The sequence below is a fragment of the Mesocricetus auratus genome, unplaced genomic scaffold (genome assembly GCF_017639785.1).
Source record: "Mesocricetus auratus isolate SY011 unplaced genomic scaffold, BCM_Maur_2.0 Super-Scaffold_100006, whole genome shotgun sequence".
Classification (NCBI taxonomy): domain Eukaryota; kingdom Metazoa; phylum Chordata; class Mammalia; order Rodentia; family Cricetidae; genus Mesocricetus; species Mesocricetus auratus.
In genome coordinates this window covers 104,292,821-104,308,651 of record NW_024429190.1, presented here as the reverse complement: position 1 = coordinate 104,308,651, position 15,831 = coordinate 104,292,821, and the positions used below count along the sequence as shown (strand labels likewise).

The following is a 15,831-nucleotide window of genomic DNA, read 5'->3' as shown; positions in this document are numbered from 1 at the left end:
AAACTTTTGACAATAAAAAGGGAATTAAGAGGGATAAACATTAACTAGAAGATGTTATCACCGAGAAGTTGGGATCAAAGTAAACATCTTATCTCTCATTAATCTATGGAGTATATATACTTACTCAGCCATGAGTTTCGCTATTCGGTGACAGTCATTCTTGTCATAAAACCAGATGCTGTATATTGACACTTGAAAAACAAAGGGGAAAAAAAAGATAAGCATAAATTTTTCAAGTCTGAGTACATGAACAACATAATACTGGATTTACTGTTAGATCTTTAAATTATTAGTAGTCCCTCTAAAGAAATAAGGAATAAAATGTAACACAAGGGCTGGAGAGATGGCTCAGAGGTTAAGAGCACTGACTGCTCTTCCAGAGGTCCTGAGTTCAATTCCCAGCAACCACATGGTGGCTCACAACTATGTAATGAGATCTGGTGCCCTCTTCTGGCCTGTGGACATACATGCAGACAGAACACTATATACAGTATATAAATAAGCCTTTAAGGCAGGTTTTGGATACGGTTTGTGGAAATACTGAAGATGTAAGTAAAAATAAACAAGGCTGGGGAAGGTCTACTGACTGTTATAATGCACCACTGGGGGGTACAGTCTCTCACTGGGGACAGGAACTTGGGGCATTTGCTCTTATTACCCCCACAGCCAGGAAGCAGAGGGATGTATGCTACTGCTTAACTCCATTTGTCTGGAAGTTAGGGAGGACTTCCCTCATCAATCAGCCTAATCTAGCTAATTCCTTATGGGCGTGTCCAGAGCCTTGTCTCCTAGCTGACTTCAGGGCCTGGCAGGTCAACAAGCAATAGTAACCACTGTATCATCTAATATGCCTGCCTTTTTTCTTAAGACACAGCAGCTTTATTCTATCCAAGAACCTCTTCTATCTTTTTAAACACCAGTGGAACTTCTTTTTGTATGCATCTGCTTATGGATTCTTCATTTCCATTCATTTGTCTATCCCTACAATGCCTTGACTAGTATATCTGTAAGGGGGTGGACTCCTTTTTAAAGTTTTATTTATTTATCTTTGAGGTAGGCTTTGTTTTGGTGTTTTTGAGACAGTCTTTCAAAGTAGCTCAGGCTGACTTCAAAACCCTTGACCCTCCTTCCTTTGCAGGCGTGTCACCAAACTCAAGTTAGGGCCCACTTTTCTTTTCTTCTCTAACATGGTGACTTGTTTTCTGTGGTGCCGGAGACTGAATCAGACTCTCTGCACTCTTTGAGCTGTACTACAATCCCTAGCCCTGCAATTGACTTGTGTGCACTGATCTCATATCTTGAAGACTACCAAACTAGGGACAGAGTGAATTCTACAGGTATATTTTTTAACTCATCACAGTGGTTATTCTCAGTGGTGAGCATGAACATCACCAGCTGGCTCTTGATCTCAGAGGAAAAGCATTTAGTCTGCTTACTGCCCCCCCCGCAACTATCAGTTTAAGTAGTGGATTTTGTTGAGTGGTCTTTTTAAAACTTCTCCTCATAAAGTGACCATAAGGCTGGGTATGCTACTGAATTGTGGAGCACTTGCCTAGCTTGTGCAAGAAACCAGCTTCAAAGATAAAAACAACAAAAATCATATGATATTTATTTCTTCCTTAGCTTTTTGACTTGGTAGACTTCGCTTGTTGATTTTTAATACTGAATCAGCTTTCCATATCTGGGCAGAGCCCCCTGTGAGACTGTGAGAGGCATCCTCCTGCTGGGTTGGTCTGTGTGCATGTCAAACCCCCATCCTCCTCCTCTGGTTAGCGTCATAGCTCTCCATTGCTCTGTATCATCTCTGGGTTTTACAGTTGTATTTATCAAGAAGAGACAAATCATCTGCTTGATTGCTCAAGTTGTGTTATGTATTTCTATGGCTGAAAAACAGGAGTCTAAGTAGATAACTAAGGGGTTTACTAATAAAGCCAGAGAAAAAGATTAGTTTTAGGACTATAGCTAGAACATAGGCGGGTACATTCCTAGAGCACCTGACTTGCCACCCTACACCTGGCACCTAGATCTCACAGCATTAAAAGTAAATAAAACAGCCGGGCGTTGGTGGCTAATGCCTTTAATCAGGAGGCAGAGGCAGGCGGGTCTCGGTGAGTTCAAGACCAGCCTGGTCTACAGACAGATCGAGTTCTGGGACAAGCTCCAAAACAATACAAAGAAACCCTGTCTCGAAAAAACCAACCAACCAAACAAACAAAAAAGTTAACAAAAAAAATTTTTACATTTATGTCTATGTCACAGCATGTATATAGAGGTCAGAGGACAACTTGTAGGGAGTTGGTTCTCTCCTCCTACTATGTGAGTTCTGGGGATCCAACTCAGGTCATTAGGCTTGGCAGCAAGTACCTTTATATGTTGAGTCATTTTGTCAGCCCCATAAAGTGCCCTCTTCCTAGTGTTTCTCTATGTAACAGCACTGGCTGTCCTGCCTTGTAGACCGGGCTGCTAGGATTAAAGGCGTGTGTCACTACCACTTGGCTCCATAAAACATTTTCTGTGTGTAGCCCAAGCTCTCCTGGAACTTGCTCTGTAGACCAGGTTGCCTTAAACTCAGAGATTCACCTGCTTTGGCTCCCGAGTGCTTGAGTTACAGTCGTACACCACCACACCCAAATCAAAGTAATTAATTTCAATTACATGTAAAGACTAGAGAAAAACAGAAAAATTAAGTTAAAATTGTACATTTAAAGGATATCATGAAGCTGGGAATGGTAGCATACATATATAATTTTGGCACTTGGGAGGCTATAAGTGAGGGAATCACAAATTTGGGCCAGACTGAACTATACCAGCAAGACCATGCTAAAAGAAACAAGAGCAGAGTGCTTGCCTAGCGTTCGCAAAGTTCTAGGTTTGTTTGATCCCCAACACTGCACAAACTGTGACAATGAGTGTCTGTAATCCCAGCACGGGGAGGCTGAAGCACAAGATTGGGAATTCGAGACCAGTTTCAGCTACACAGAGAGTTTGAGGCACGCGTGAGATACAGGAGGCCTTGTTTCAAAACAAACACACGAGCACTTGAGTGGCTCATGCGCCAACAAATGCATAAGAAACTATATTTTGTTTTTTATTTACTACTTTGTTGTTTTTAGGTATGTATCCCAGGCTGGCCTCACACTCCTGATTCGTCTTACTTTTTGCTTCCCAAGCACTAAGTAGCTATGAGTCATCAGAGCTGACTTCAATAAACTTTGAAATTAAAAATTTATTTTTATTAAACTTTATTCATGCATGTAAAGATGGCAGATAAAGAGTATATTACCAGAAATGAGGTGGGAGGGTTAATTTTTTCTTTTTTTTCCAGACAGGGTTTTACTATATACTGTAGGCTAGTTCAATAAATTTTAAATAAATTAAAAATGTGGGTTTTTTTTGGAGAATAAATTTTTAAAAAGTGGTTGTGCATAATTAAAAAAAAAACTAAAAGCCGGGTGTGATAATGGCACGGGCCTAATAACTCACGAATGAGGCCGAGGCAGGAGGATCCAGTCTGGGGCCAACCTGGGCCATATAAAGAGATCTTGTTTCTAGCAGTTCTAAAACACCCTTTTGGATAATATTAAATAAACTCTGCAAAGACATTAGAATATATCAATCCAAAAGCCAGTTAATAAAGGTTATTTTGATGGCAAACATTTGTTGCATCCTGAATTAAGCCCACTCTTCTGCAAAACTTCATGGCAAATTCTTTGACAATCTGCTGCTTAATTTTCATAAGGGTTAAGCTGAATTTTTCTACTGTTACTATGTGAATTAAGATATTGATAAACAGAATAAGCAAATGGCTTCATTTTAATGAATGAAGAACATGAACAAGAATTTTTTCCCCTACCATGTCTACATGTAAGGTTCAGTGTTGTGGCATGGAAAACCCTCCAACCACATAAAACTGCTCTAAATCTTCAGAGTGAGCCCTGTGTGGCCACAGACCCTTATAGTACTCAGGAATGGGGCTGCCTCCCATGCCGGGGACCCATCTCTTTAAAGTGATCCTTCTATTCACAGAATTTCAAAACATTACACGTACTTCCAGTGAACAAGGGATTAACCAACAAATTAACTCAGCTTTGACATCTCAACGGAAGGACACAAAAATAGGCTTGTTAGAAAACGATTATGCATGATCTACTACTGGGTCTAGAAGCTAAATCTCACCCCAAAACCAATTTAGAGTAAAACACACTAAGGCTTTCAAAAGATTCCATATATGGTAATTACAGGCAATCACCTTTCTTTAAATATCCCTCTTTCCAACCATGGTTCAGAACACCTAAAACACTAAAGCCCAAATACAGAAGAGTCAGGTTTTCACATGCTACATGATCGCCATCTGGACACAGCCACAGGAGCTGCAGCGCTGACAGCGTGCGGATAATATGCGGGCCTCAGGTGTGGAGAGTCGGAGACTTGCACAAAGCTCTTTCTGGGTTAGAGAGCCAGGGGACTCCATATTAAACTATTAGAATTTCAAACTGAAAACCAAAGTAATTTCACCAGAGCGGCCAGCCTAAGACAAATCTTTACCTAAGCTACCTGTTTCTCTTTCAAGAAATTCAATGTAATTTAGAAATAAGACATTTGCTTCTATACTCGTCCATTATCAAACAAACTGCCAAAAAAGAACCAAACACTTTCAAAGGCTTGTCTGCAGAAGAAACACAGATAAGGAGGCCAGCACGATAGCTTAATGGGCAAAGGATAAGAGTCACACTCAATTCTGCCAGAAGCAGACCTGTAGAGGTTCAGAGACGCATCCAAGAATTAGCGCTGTCTGCCAACATATCAAAAGTTCAGTGCACGCCACTGGCAGGAGAGCTCAGGGAGCTGCCACTAAGCCTGTCACTGCCACTAGTGAGGAAAAACAGATAAGTCTGCCAGATAGCCGAGACCACAGAGGACCCTGTTTCCAAACCCAAGTTAAGTATTCTTAAGAGAGCCCACACTCAAAGGTCCTACACATGCTGCCAACAATCCTGCTGAGACGTCCCAAAATAATCTTCCCTCATTAACTGTCCCACAAAAGACTCAGGCTTCTGGTAATAAAGCATTATTCTGCCACAGCAAATAATGATTTGTAGCTGTTTCAGAAATGGTTTTTCTTAGGATCAAAGGAAGCTAGTTGGTGGATACCCACCATACATCCTGTCTGCTGGGCCCAAGACAATCATGCGTAACAGCAGTCACTGAAAAAGTAGGGAGTGAAATGTAATATGGTTGCACTTCCATGAAAAATATCAAGAGGCAAAATATCCCAAAACAAGTGTTTCTCCTACTTTTCAACTGGGGATCCTTTCCTTTGGAAACTGAAAAAACAAACAAACAAAACAACAAAATGCATTTGGATTATCTGAAATTGAGAAAAACTTAACGGACAGGGAAAATGTTCTAGTTCCCAAGAGTCCTGTATGATGACCATGCTACTTATAATTTGATACTATATTTTATTCAGTTTTACTTAAGCTGTATATGGTACACATAAGATCAAGAAAATTAAAAGTAATTTGGAGACTTTGGCAAAGCCTTGAAGAGTTCTAGAGCTACGTAGACCCACTCTCATTTATTGTCTTTTTGATTCATTTATACCTGACCTATTTTCCAAAAGTTTCTGAGGAGGCTGCCACTCTTCTTAATACAGAGCCAAGGAGAAAAAAGAGAGTTCTAAAACTTCTAGGAGGTTGAGAGATGGCTTGGTAAGTAAGGGCGTGGTGGGTGGGAGGGGGGAGGGGGAGAGATGAGAGGGAGATGGATGGGGAAGGGGGGGGGAAGAGAGACCAAACCCTAAAGTGGAAATAGCTGTAACAATACAGAGGGGCTGGAGAGATGACTCAGTGACTTAATGCTCTCACACAGGACCTGAATCCAGTTCCTTTGACCCTTATACCTGCCTGTAACTCTAGTTCCAGGGGCTCTAACAGACTCTGACTTCTGAGGGAATGAGTATACATACATGACACGTATAAACTCACAGTCACACACACACACACACACACACACACACACACACACACACACACACACAAGACTGACAGATACGAAGATTTCCTATAATAGGAAGCAAAACTAAGCAATTGGACTTTCAATACAGTCAAATATAATTTAATAATCAGAAATGGGGCACTGTGCTACATGAATAGCACTCTGCTCCAGCTACTAAGAAAACAAACGTCTGCACACCAACAGATCTTTTCAGAGAAGCATAAGCTGGGCAGCCTCTGGACAGAGCCAAAGACAGACTGGCTTTTGATTCTAACAGGAGATCCGTGGCCGGCTGCAAACACTTAGGTAGACGAGAGGATGCTGTGTACCGCAAGGAAGGCTGCTGAGGTGATGCAGGGGCTTCCCCCTTTCAGTCCGAAGAGCAGTCACCTCAGAACAATGCACACTAAATGGTGGAGGACGAACCCAAATCCTAGATGCTAAGTGGGAATCATTCGACTAACAAACAAACAAACCTGCTACTCTGCGAGCCTCTCAACTTATTGTAAGTGTTGCTTTCCAAAACTGAATGCTACGGAAGCAGTGTGACAGGAGTGGGGCACAGGCCAGTGGGAAGCCACTGAATTTGAGAACCAAGAAAACAAATTCAACAGAACTGTGAATGATGTTCCCATTTATCAAAGCTTTTTCCCCCTTTGAGTCACGGTTTCTATGTGTAACTTCCTGGCTGTCTTGGAACTTGCTCTGTAGAGCAAGTTAGTCTTGAACTCATAGATACAACGCCTACCTCTGCCTCCTGAGTGCTGAAATTAAAGGTGGGCGCCATCGTGGCCCAGGTCCCATTTGCCAAAATTTTATTTTTAAATGAAGGGCAACTCCAAATAAAGGGGAGAGTCCTAAGAGTTTCCCTTGATACAGGACTGTAGCCACCATTATTATCACAGTGCTCACCACCAGAGGCAGGGCTTGGAAAGACATGCTAGGGATGACTTACGGGTGTGACAACACTGGGCATGACCACCACTCGCTAGCCACCTACTTACTCTATGTCCCACCAATCTACCATTGTAACATACTGGATGGGAAAGATAAAGAATGGGAAATGGCATTTGGCATTTATAGGTCTGAATTCTTGTTTTTTAGATTTCTAGGAATCTACAGTTAGAATGTCAGGATATAGGTTTGATTATGGTTCAAGACACAAACCTCCCTTTCCCTTGACTTATGGTTTCCTACACATTTTCTTATTAGTAGGAGACCATCCAACTCAGAGTTGTAAGCACAGGTGCCTATGGGATATAAGACCTCAAAAGTGTTGTGTGATTATCGATGGGCATGTCCTCCTTAGAACTTTGTGACAGTGTGTGCAGTGATGTTCTATGTGGTCACAGAAATGCAGGTGTGGGGATGCGCCTGTAGCTCAGCTGGTAGAATGCTTGCCTCGCACGCACACAGTCCTGGGCTCCATTTTCAGTACTGCACAAATGGCATGGCAATGTAAGCCTGGTATCCTAGCACTTGGGAGGTTTACTAGGAGATCACTAATTTAAAGTCAACCTTGGTTACAGAGATTTCAAGATGACTCTTTTTTTTGGTTTTACGAGACAGGGTTTCTCTGTATTGTTTTGGAGGTTGTCGGTCCAGCCCGGCCCAAGTATACAATTTTTATATGTTGGTAGCAAATGCTTATCCTGTGTTTACATAAAAAGACAAAGCTGGCCATGCCTGGGAATGGCGACTTTTTGTAACTGAGATCTGCTTAGACTCCCCCAGGGCACTGAGCCTGCAGAGCTTAGTCCTGAGGTTATGCTGCTCACTGCACAGGGCTTAGTCCTGAGGGTTATGCTGCTCACTGCACAGGGCTTTACTTCTTGGGCGAGTAGTTAACTTGTGCTTCACAGTTTATAGCAAGCGACGGATTTCATTACGTAAACACAACATTAAATCTATATACTGCATGTTATATTTTTCTATCACCTAGATATGTGACTATACTTAGTGACTTCTCAAAAGAAAAAATTCAAAGTATTTGCTAAGCAACATAATTATCTAACTTACAACCAAGATAACACTGGAACACAAAGATAAAAATTGCTTTTACTGATAAAACTACCTTAGGGGAGAAAAAGCCAATAATTAGTGAGCCATGATAAAATTATTCCTTTTTGGAATTTCTAAAATGCTGGAGGACTCAAACATTACCAAGAGGGTGTTTGGTAGCAGAAACAATGAGCAGAGCAATAAATACAGTGTTTATTTATTTATTTTTTTACAAAGTCTGACCTCATAGCCTCAGAGTCGGCTCCCAGCCTGAGTTCTGTGTGTCCTCATGGTGTTTTACCTCTTCAATCTGTAACTGTGGCAAGAGTGAGGAGGCTCTTTCCTTATCTTGGTCCTGGAGGCCAGGCTAATGCAGTTGCCACAGGTCCTCTCTCCTCCCTTCAGATTGCAGAGTCAAAGCAGCCTCAGGGCTGAGCTGCTGGAGACCACCGCCTTTCCTCAGCTGCCAGCAGCAGTGTGCTGAGATCACAAAGAATCAACTGCTGCACTTTTTTTTATTGTTTATAAATTCCTTTTTCTGTCTGGAGGTAGAACTCACATTTTTTGACTTGATAAATTATAAACGCATCCTGTGAGGAAACTTCTTGCACTGAGCTTTAAGTCTTGAAGATCCATTCCAAGTGCCAAGAGCACTCGCCATCTCTACTGCTGTGCCTTGCCCTTGAACTGAGAAAGGACACGGAGAAAGAAAGAACGGCAGGCTGCAGCATTTTCCCACTAAAACTTTCCACTTGGCAGCTCCATTTTCAACACTATGGAAATGAACCTTCCGACATTTTCTAGTGATCTAACTTTAATTAAAAATGCTCTTTCACAAAAGACCGACATCCGGTATAAAGGCAAAGTTGTGAGTGAAGTGGAAACCGAGGAGGAGGAGGAGGACGTCTCCCGGGCCTTTCCAGGTGAGTTCCACAGCGGCATTCTCACTACCAGCCATACTTGTCGGTAGCTGACTGTTGTTGGGAAGCCTGAGGAGTAGCATACGAGACTAGCAGCTGTACGCCACTAACACTCTGGATAAATTACAGATTGGGTTTTATCTGAATGGGATTATTTTTATACTGCTTTATTATACAAGCCAGATTTGTTACTGCTTAGAAGGGTCAGGTAAGATGAAAATCAGGACACATCCAGGTGTTCTTAGGAAACCAGAAAAGGACTTTGCTCAATTGGGATTACAGAAAATATCGTAAAATGAGGGAATCGGTTCAGCAGGAGGCCACCTTTAGATAATTCCTTCCAGTAAAAACTGTAAGTCTAATACAGATAATAAAATAATCATTCCTTTTTTGGTTAAAAATACTACCTGACTTTCCCCAAGACAGAGTAAGGTTAGGACTGAGAATTGAAAATCTGAAATATTTTTTTCTAATTAGTGGATAAATAATTAAAACTTACTAAGAAAAACATGCAAACTGTCATCGCATCTGACAGATCAGATTTTCAGCACCAAAAGCCTGATCTTTCAAATTTACAGACCTTAAATCATCAGATTTTGCCACTCTTCTACAGCTATTTAAGATTGAACATGTATAGCTCTAGCCTTAATGAAGTAGCATTCCTTTATTAAGAAAATCTCTCCGTGTGTGTGTGTGTGTGCGTGTGTGTGTGTGTGTGTTGTGTGTGTGTGTGTGTGGTGTGTGTGTGTGTGTGTTGTATGTGTGTGAGCACACACACGTGCGTGAGTTGTGGGCAGTGGTCTGGTCCATGATCCTTACTGGCCAGGTCTGATACCTGCTTTGTTGTTCAAGCTGGTTTCAGCGCTGGTCAATCCTTCTGTCTCAGCCTCGGTGTTGGGAATTACAAGCATGAGCTGCCATTGCTGGCTTCACTAAGAATCTTAGCCCTTCCGAGCAAGACAAACAAATTACTAATTACTGAAAGCTTGAGTACATTTCAGTAAATTTTACTTATAGTTTCCCCCCAAAAAAGGTTCTTTGAAAGAACGGAAAAGCCTTAAAATTAACAAGGCATGGCATCTGATAAGGTGCTAGGAAGATAAATCATCTTTGTTTAGTTAAAAACAAAGTAAAAAGAAATTTGAGGTTTTTATGTTTTTGTTTGTTTGCTTTTCAAGACAGGGTTTCTCTGTGTAGCCCTGGCTGTCCTGGAACTTGCTTTGTAGGCCAGGATGTCCTCGAACTCACTGAGATCCACTGCTTCTGCCTCCTGAGTGCTGGGTCAAAGGCGTGCACCACCACCGCCCAGCTGAGGTAGTTTTTATCAAAGGAAATCAATACAAGATAGCTTGTATAAAAGAAAATGACTGAATGCCAGAACTGATTCTACAAAGCTCGAAGGTATCATAAACTCAGCATTTCCAATTTACTGGGTTATTACAGTCTAGCTGTTAAAAAAATTGCCCGTTTTTTCTATTTTTGTGCTGCTGCTCACAACATACTCTTACAGTATACTTTTGGTGGTGTTTCATCATTAATAAGGAAGCATACGTATCACTGTAAGTCTGTGGTGTCCACAGAAGCAGCTAGCAATCAATGGACCCTCAACCCTGGGGACAACTCACCTAGAAGTAGTGAGGCGTCTTGCTGAGGAACAGTGGGTAATGGAGCATGGCTTCCTCAGCCCAGAGGCACAGCCTAACAGACAAGTGTCCTGTGGTGACAGACCAGAAACACATGCGACCTCAACCTGCCCTTTAGAGTCTGGTCTACACAGAGAACTGTCCTAATATCATGACCAAACACAACATGCCTCTGGGAGTATCTTTAGATGCCATGGGGGAGATTTCTACATTGTTAGACCATTTGTTGTGCTGTCTGAATCCATTTCCATTTGTTAAGTGGGGCATTTCTAGGAAATGGCCTCTCATCTAAGTTTGAAACTCAGGCAAAAAGTTCACTGCTTGTTTCTAAAACTGGGTGTTAAAAACCCTCACCCCCCTCCTCTCTCATCCTTCCCTCTATTTTCATTTGGTTTATTTATTTTTTTGTGGTTTTCTGACACAGGGTTTCTTTTTGTGGCTCTGGCTGTCCTAGAACTTGCTCTGTAGACCAGGCTTGACTTTGTGCTCATGTAGATCCACGTTGAGTACTGGGATTAAAGGTGGGTGTCACCACACTCAACTTCCTTCTTCCCTTTAGAAACAAGGTTTCATTTCGCAGCTCGGGCAATCATAGCAATGACAGCTTGAACTCATTGAAATCATTGAGTGAGTCTCCCAGAGTGCTGGGATTATATGTGTGAGCTATTCTCATTTCAATCTTGGAATGTTTTCAGTGTGAAAAACTCTTGTTGTATGTGACTGCTCTCAAAACCTTTGCTGCAGACCTTGAGCACATTAAGCAAACAGCAGCTGCTCCACCACGGGGCAGCTTTGCTTTGTCTAATACCTCTATTAGAACGAGGCGTTTCATTGTTTTATACAGCCACTGCCTATCTTGACTGGAGTCTTTTTCTCTGCTCATTCTTTCTTAAAGAAAGATTTCTATTATTTTTAGTTAAATGTGTTGTGTGTCTGGTTGGGTATGCAAGTTTGGCCTTGGAGGACAGAGGTATGGGATCCATCTGGTGTTAAGGCAGCTGCAAGCTGCTTGATGTAGGTGCTGAGAATGAACACCAGCCCTCTGCAGAGCAGCAAGCGTTCTTCCTGGCTGAGCCATCTCTCTAGACTAACCAGTTTCCCTTCTCTTCTGCTTTCTTTTCTCTAAACTCTACCTTTGGAACTATGCTTTTTAAATTAATTGAAATTAAGGATTGGTGATTAAAATGAAACATTTAAGAACTCAGCAGCACCGGCACCATTTCAGGGCTCGACAGCCACACACGGCTGGTGGCTTGCGCATGGCACAGGCTGCTCTGGAAGTTCCTCCAGTCGGGGTCTCCCAGAGCCACATGCTGTGCCTTTGTTGGAAAGGCCTATGTTCTCCTGAACTACTCACTGGTTGGTTGTTTCCTCAGCCCTCAGAGCCACAAGTGGTCAGCAACCTCAATCCACCTCAAGCAACCTCGGGTTCCCACTGTCTCTGCCATAAAGCAGCAGGGTGAGCATTTATTCCCGTCACGCCTGGGCCTATTCCAATGCCCAAACCTAAGACTTACATCCTTTATAGATTCTGGAAAGTTCTCCATATAGTGCCTCTTTTGAATCAACTTTAACATCCTGAAAAACTTGTCTATCATGTTAGACTTTATAATTGTCCTACTTTCCTTCCTTTTTCCCTTCTGAGGGATTCATCCTCAATTCCCTCAGATAGCTTTCTAATTTAGCAATGTGTGTATGTGTATTCAAAGCTGTTGTTAATTATAGTTATTGAATCCAGGTAGAGAGTTTATTTCAGGATTTATTTTTATTTTATGTGCACATATGTCTGTGTGAGCATGCCAGATGCCCTGGAACTGGAGTTACAGACAGTTGTGAGCTGCCATGTGGGAGCTGGGAATTAAACCCAGGACCTCTGGAAGAATAGCCAGTGCTCTTAACCACCCAGCTATCTCTCCAGCCCCTGAGAATTTATTTTAGTAATTAAAATTTTAATTTCTGTAAGTTCTACTTGGTTACTTTTCTAGTCTACTTGTTATTTTTAATAGCATTTGATTCTGTAGTTAATTCTTCTTTTTAACTTGTAATCCACATTTGATAGTGGATTAAGTTCTCCAAGTGGTTATTCCATTAACTGAAGTTCTGGGGAAGGGCTGTCTAATGCTGCTCTTTGTTGTACAGGACCTCTCTGTGCTCATTGTGAATTACCTCCTGTGTATCAGTAACTTTGAACCACAAAGCTTATGTGACATTTGTGGGCTACCTGGGTTGTTACAGATATATCAAAGAGTCTTGCAATTGCTTCTGCCCAGTATTTTCGAATACTTACTGGATGGTGATTAGTTTTATGTTAATTTTTGCCTTAGTAAGACTGCATACCTAGCAGTTTAACTCAAACTCAGAATTTGTATGATGAAAGGCCTATGGTTACAACTTTTGGGAATACATTTTGTAGTGAACCTATAACTCAGACTTCAATATACTTAGCTGTCATCTCACGAGGCTGACAAAACATTCTTTTCAATAACTGACATGTAGAGAGCATTGGATCTGGCTAGATACTGTGTCTGTGTCTCAGCTCAAGCTTTCCACATTTGTAAAATCTTGCCTCCTCATGCTATCACACAAAATAACAGCATCCTTAATTTAGAAGACTTTCCATCCCCGAGGACCCCATAACAGCTGGTAGCAATTGTTAAGCTCACAGGCCTCTCATTAAAGCTTTCAGCCTTCACTTCATGAAAGGTCCTCCATTCCCTCTTTGGTTTCTGCTATGTATTTAATGTTTCACATTGCAAAATAACTTTGTACACCATGGCCTACTTGTCAGAAATGTTTCTACTGAGTTAAAAAAAAGATTTGGGAATCTGGGCATACCTATAATTCCAGTAGAGGATCAAGAGTTTAAGGCCATACAGTGAGTTGGAGAGCATCCTGGGTTATGAAAGGCACCGTTTCAAACAACAGTAACAGCCAATCAAAAGTTGGGCAGGAGGGGATGTAGCTCAGGGGTTACCCACTGCCCTAGAATGTACAAAGTCCTGGGATCAATTTTCAGTTAAACATGGACTACTTGAATAAAAAGTAGCCTTAAAGACTTAATTTTAGCATATGTATTTTTCCCAATCTCTCTCAATCTGTCTGTATCTAAAGTGTCTGAAAACATTTGTAGAGAGGAACAAAGAGCTGCAGGTGTAGCTTAGGGGAAGAGGAGTGGCCTCGCATGTGTAGGGCGCTGGGCTGTGAGCACTACCACTGTAAGAGAGGGGAAGAGGAGTGGCGTGAGCTTCCTAAGTAGCAGCTTCCTTGTGGTTCCCGTGAGAAGTGATAGAGGAACACTACAGGCCTCGGTTATAAGGGAACCCTGGTATACTTCAGTATTTACAGTTGTTTCACTAGTAAGATCATCAAGGCTAGAGTCCAAGATGCAGATACAAGCCAGCACTTGGCAACAGGTTTAAGGGATTCATCCATGGTTAGAGAGAGAGTAAGATGGCAAAGCCTGTTTGTAACCAAACTCCACTCTAAGACAGCACTACCACGATAGAGCCTTCTTCAGGGATTTATTCTGCAGCTTTTAAATGCAGAAATCATTTATAAATTTCAAAAAGGAATGACTAAATGAGAGGCATAAAAGCCTCCTAAGTGTGTGTCTTATTTAAATAGAACACAATAAATGGTATGCTGGGGTGCAGGTTCAAGCTTTAGACTTCATTATTCAATGTCAAACTCAAATGGGCCAATCAAATTAAAAACATCATTCCTTACATAGATTAGCCACGTCCTGGTGCTCAGTGTCAGTCACTGTAAACAGCTGGGGAAAGAGGAGTGGCGTGGACTCCCTGGCAGGGGTCAGTGTTGGATAGTGCTAGTCTAGAAGCTATCCATCACTGCAGAATCCCAGCAGACAGCACCATTCTAGACCAAACTGTAATTTCATTGTTGCAGTAGTGAAGGAACACTGGCTTTGAGGAGCATCAGTGTTAGACTCCACATCTCCTACTAGCTTCGTAACTCCCAAGCACGTTTCTAAACACTTGAGTATCTTGTCTGTTCATCTTTTAAGATGGGAATCAGAGACGTGGAGACAGGAACATCACCACTGTTGAGTAACTACAGAATCTGCAACCCCTCGATTCTTCACTGAAGTCCAATTAAAGCCTTGTGTAGCTACCAAAAGGCTCTTGAACAGAACGAAAATACAGTTGTTTCTCAAAGATTCATGAGAATCACCAAATCCAATGAAAGTATCTTCTCTAAGATTTTAATATTATGCCCAGATTACAGAGTCCCCCAAAGACCACCAAGGAGACTGAGTCCTGTACTTTTATAAAAGCAAAGAGCCTTTATTTAAGCTTAAGCTCGGACTCCCTGTCTGTCCAGTGCCTTTTTCTTGGGAGAGAAGTAGGTAAACAAGTATAAAGAAAAGCTAAAAAACAAACTAAATAAACAGTTTACAAATGGAAAAAGTTACAGTTCAATGTTTGTTCCCTGCCCTCATTTACTCTAAAACTGAACCCGAGTGAGAAAAAGCTGGACATGAAAGTATAATTTGAGTTAAATGGGTCAGGTATCTTGGTGGCATCTCCCATGGGAGAATGACAAAAGAAGAGCTACAGGATCAGGTATAATTACCCACATGCAGAATCAGATCCTAGCGTTTATTTAATGGACAAGTCCCCAAACAACTCATCAGCTTCCTGACTGACAGTTATGTTCTATGTTTGCGACTCTTTAGACAACTGTACACTCAAGAGTCTCAAGACCCTACATTACCTATGCCAGTACTTCTCAGCCTGTGGGGCGTGACCCCTTTGGGAGGTCAAATGACTTATTCACAGGGGTTGCCTAAGGCCATTGGATATATCAGAAATTTACACTACAATTCCTAACAGTGGCAAAATTACAGTTATGAAGTAGCAACAAAAATAATTCTGTGGCTGGGGGTCACCACAACATGAGCAACTGTATCAAAGGTTGTAGCATTAGGAAGATTGAGAACCACTGTCCCATGCTGCCCTGTCACCTCTAATACAGCTCTTCCTTTAAATGGAATAACAGGGATAAGTGAGTTCTCGGTTCAAGTAAGGAAATGTTTGTTTCTGTACTTTTTAAAAGCTTTAAAAAACAAAGACAGACAAAACAAAACCACTAACAGAAAGCATTAGTTCACTTTTCTCCACGAGAATATTTCAATCAACGTTATGGATACTGCTAATGGTTAAGATCTACTAATCTACGATACTGTAATGGATTAAGCTTACAGAACACTGACAACTTCATGTTGATCCTAGTTACAGTCTTGATAGCAG

The 15,831-nt window shown here is 41.6% G+C and overlaps 1 protein-coding gene across 2 annotated transcripts in view; it reads right to left on the bottom strand.

The window, feature by feature from the left end:
• Positions 1–15,831, bottom strand: part of Dcp1a (decapping mRNA 1A) — a 46,692-nt gene that overhangs the window by 23,908 nt on the left and 6,953 nt on the right. For both annotated transcript variants that reach the window (XM_040747794.1, XM_040747793.1), the window contains exon 4: positions 125–191. In XM_040747794.1, coding sequence (XP_040603728.1) covers positions 125–191 — 67 coding nt within the window. The remainder of the gene's footprint in view (positions 1–124; positions 192–15,831) is intronic.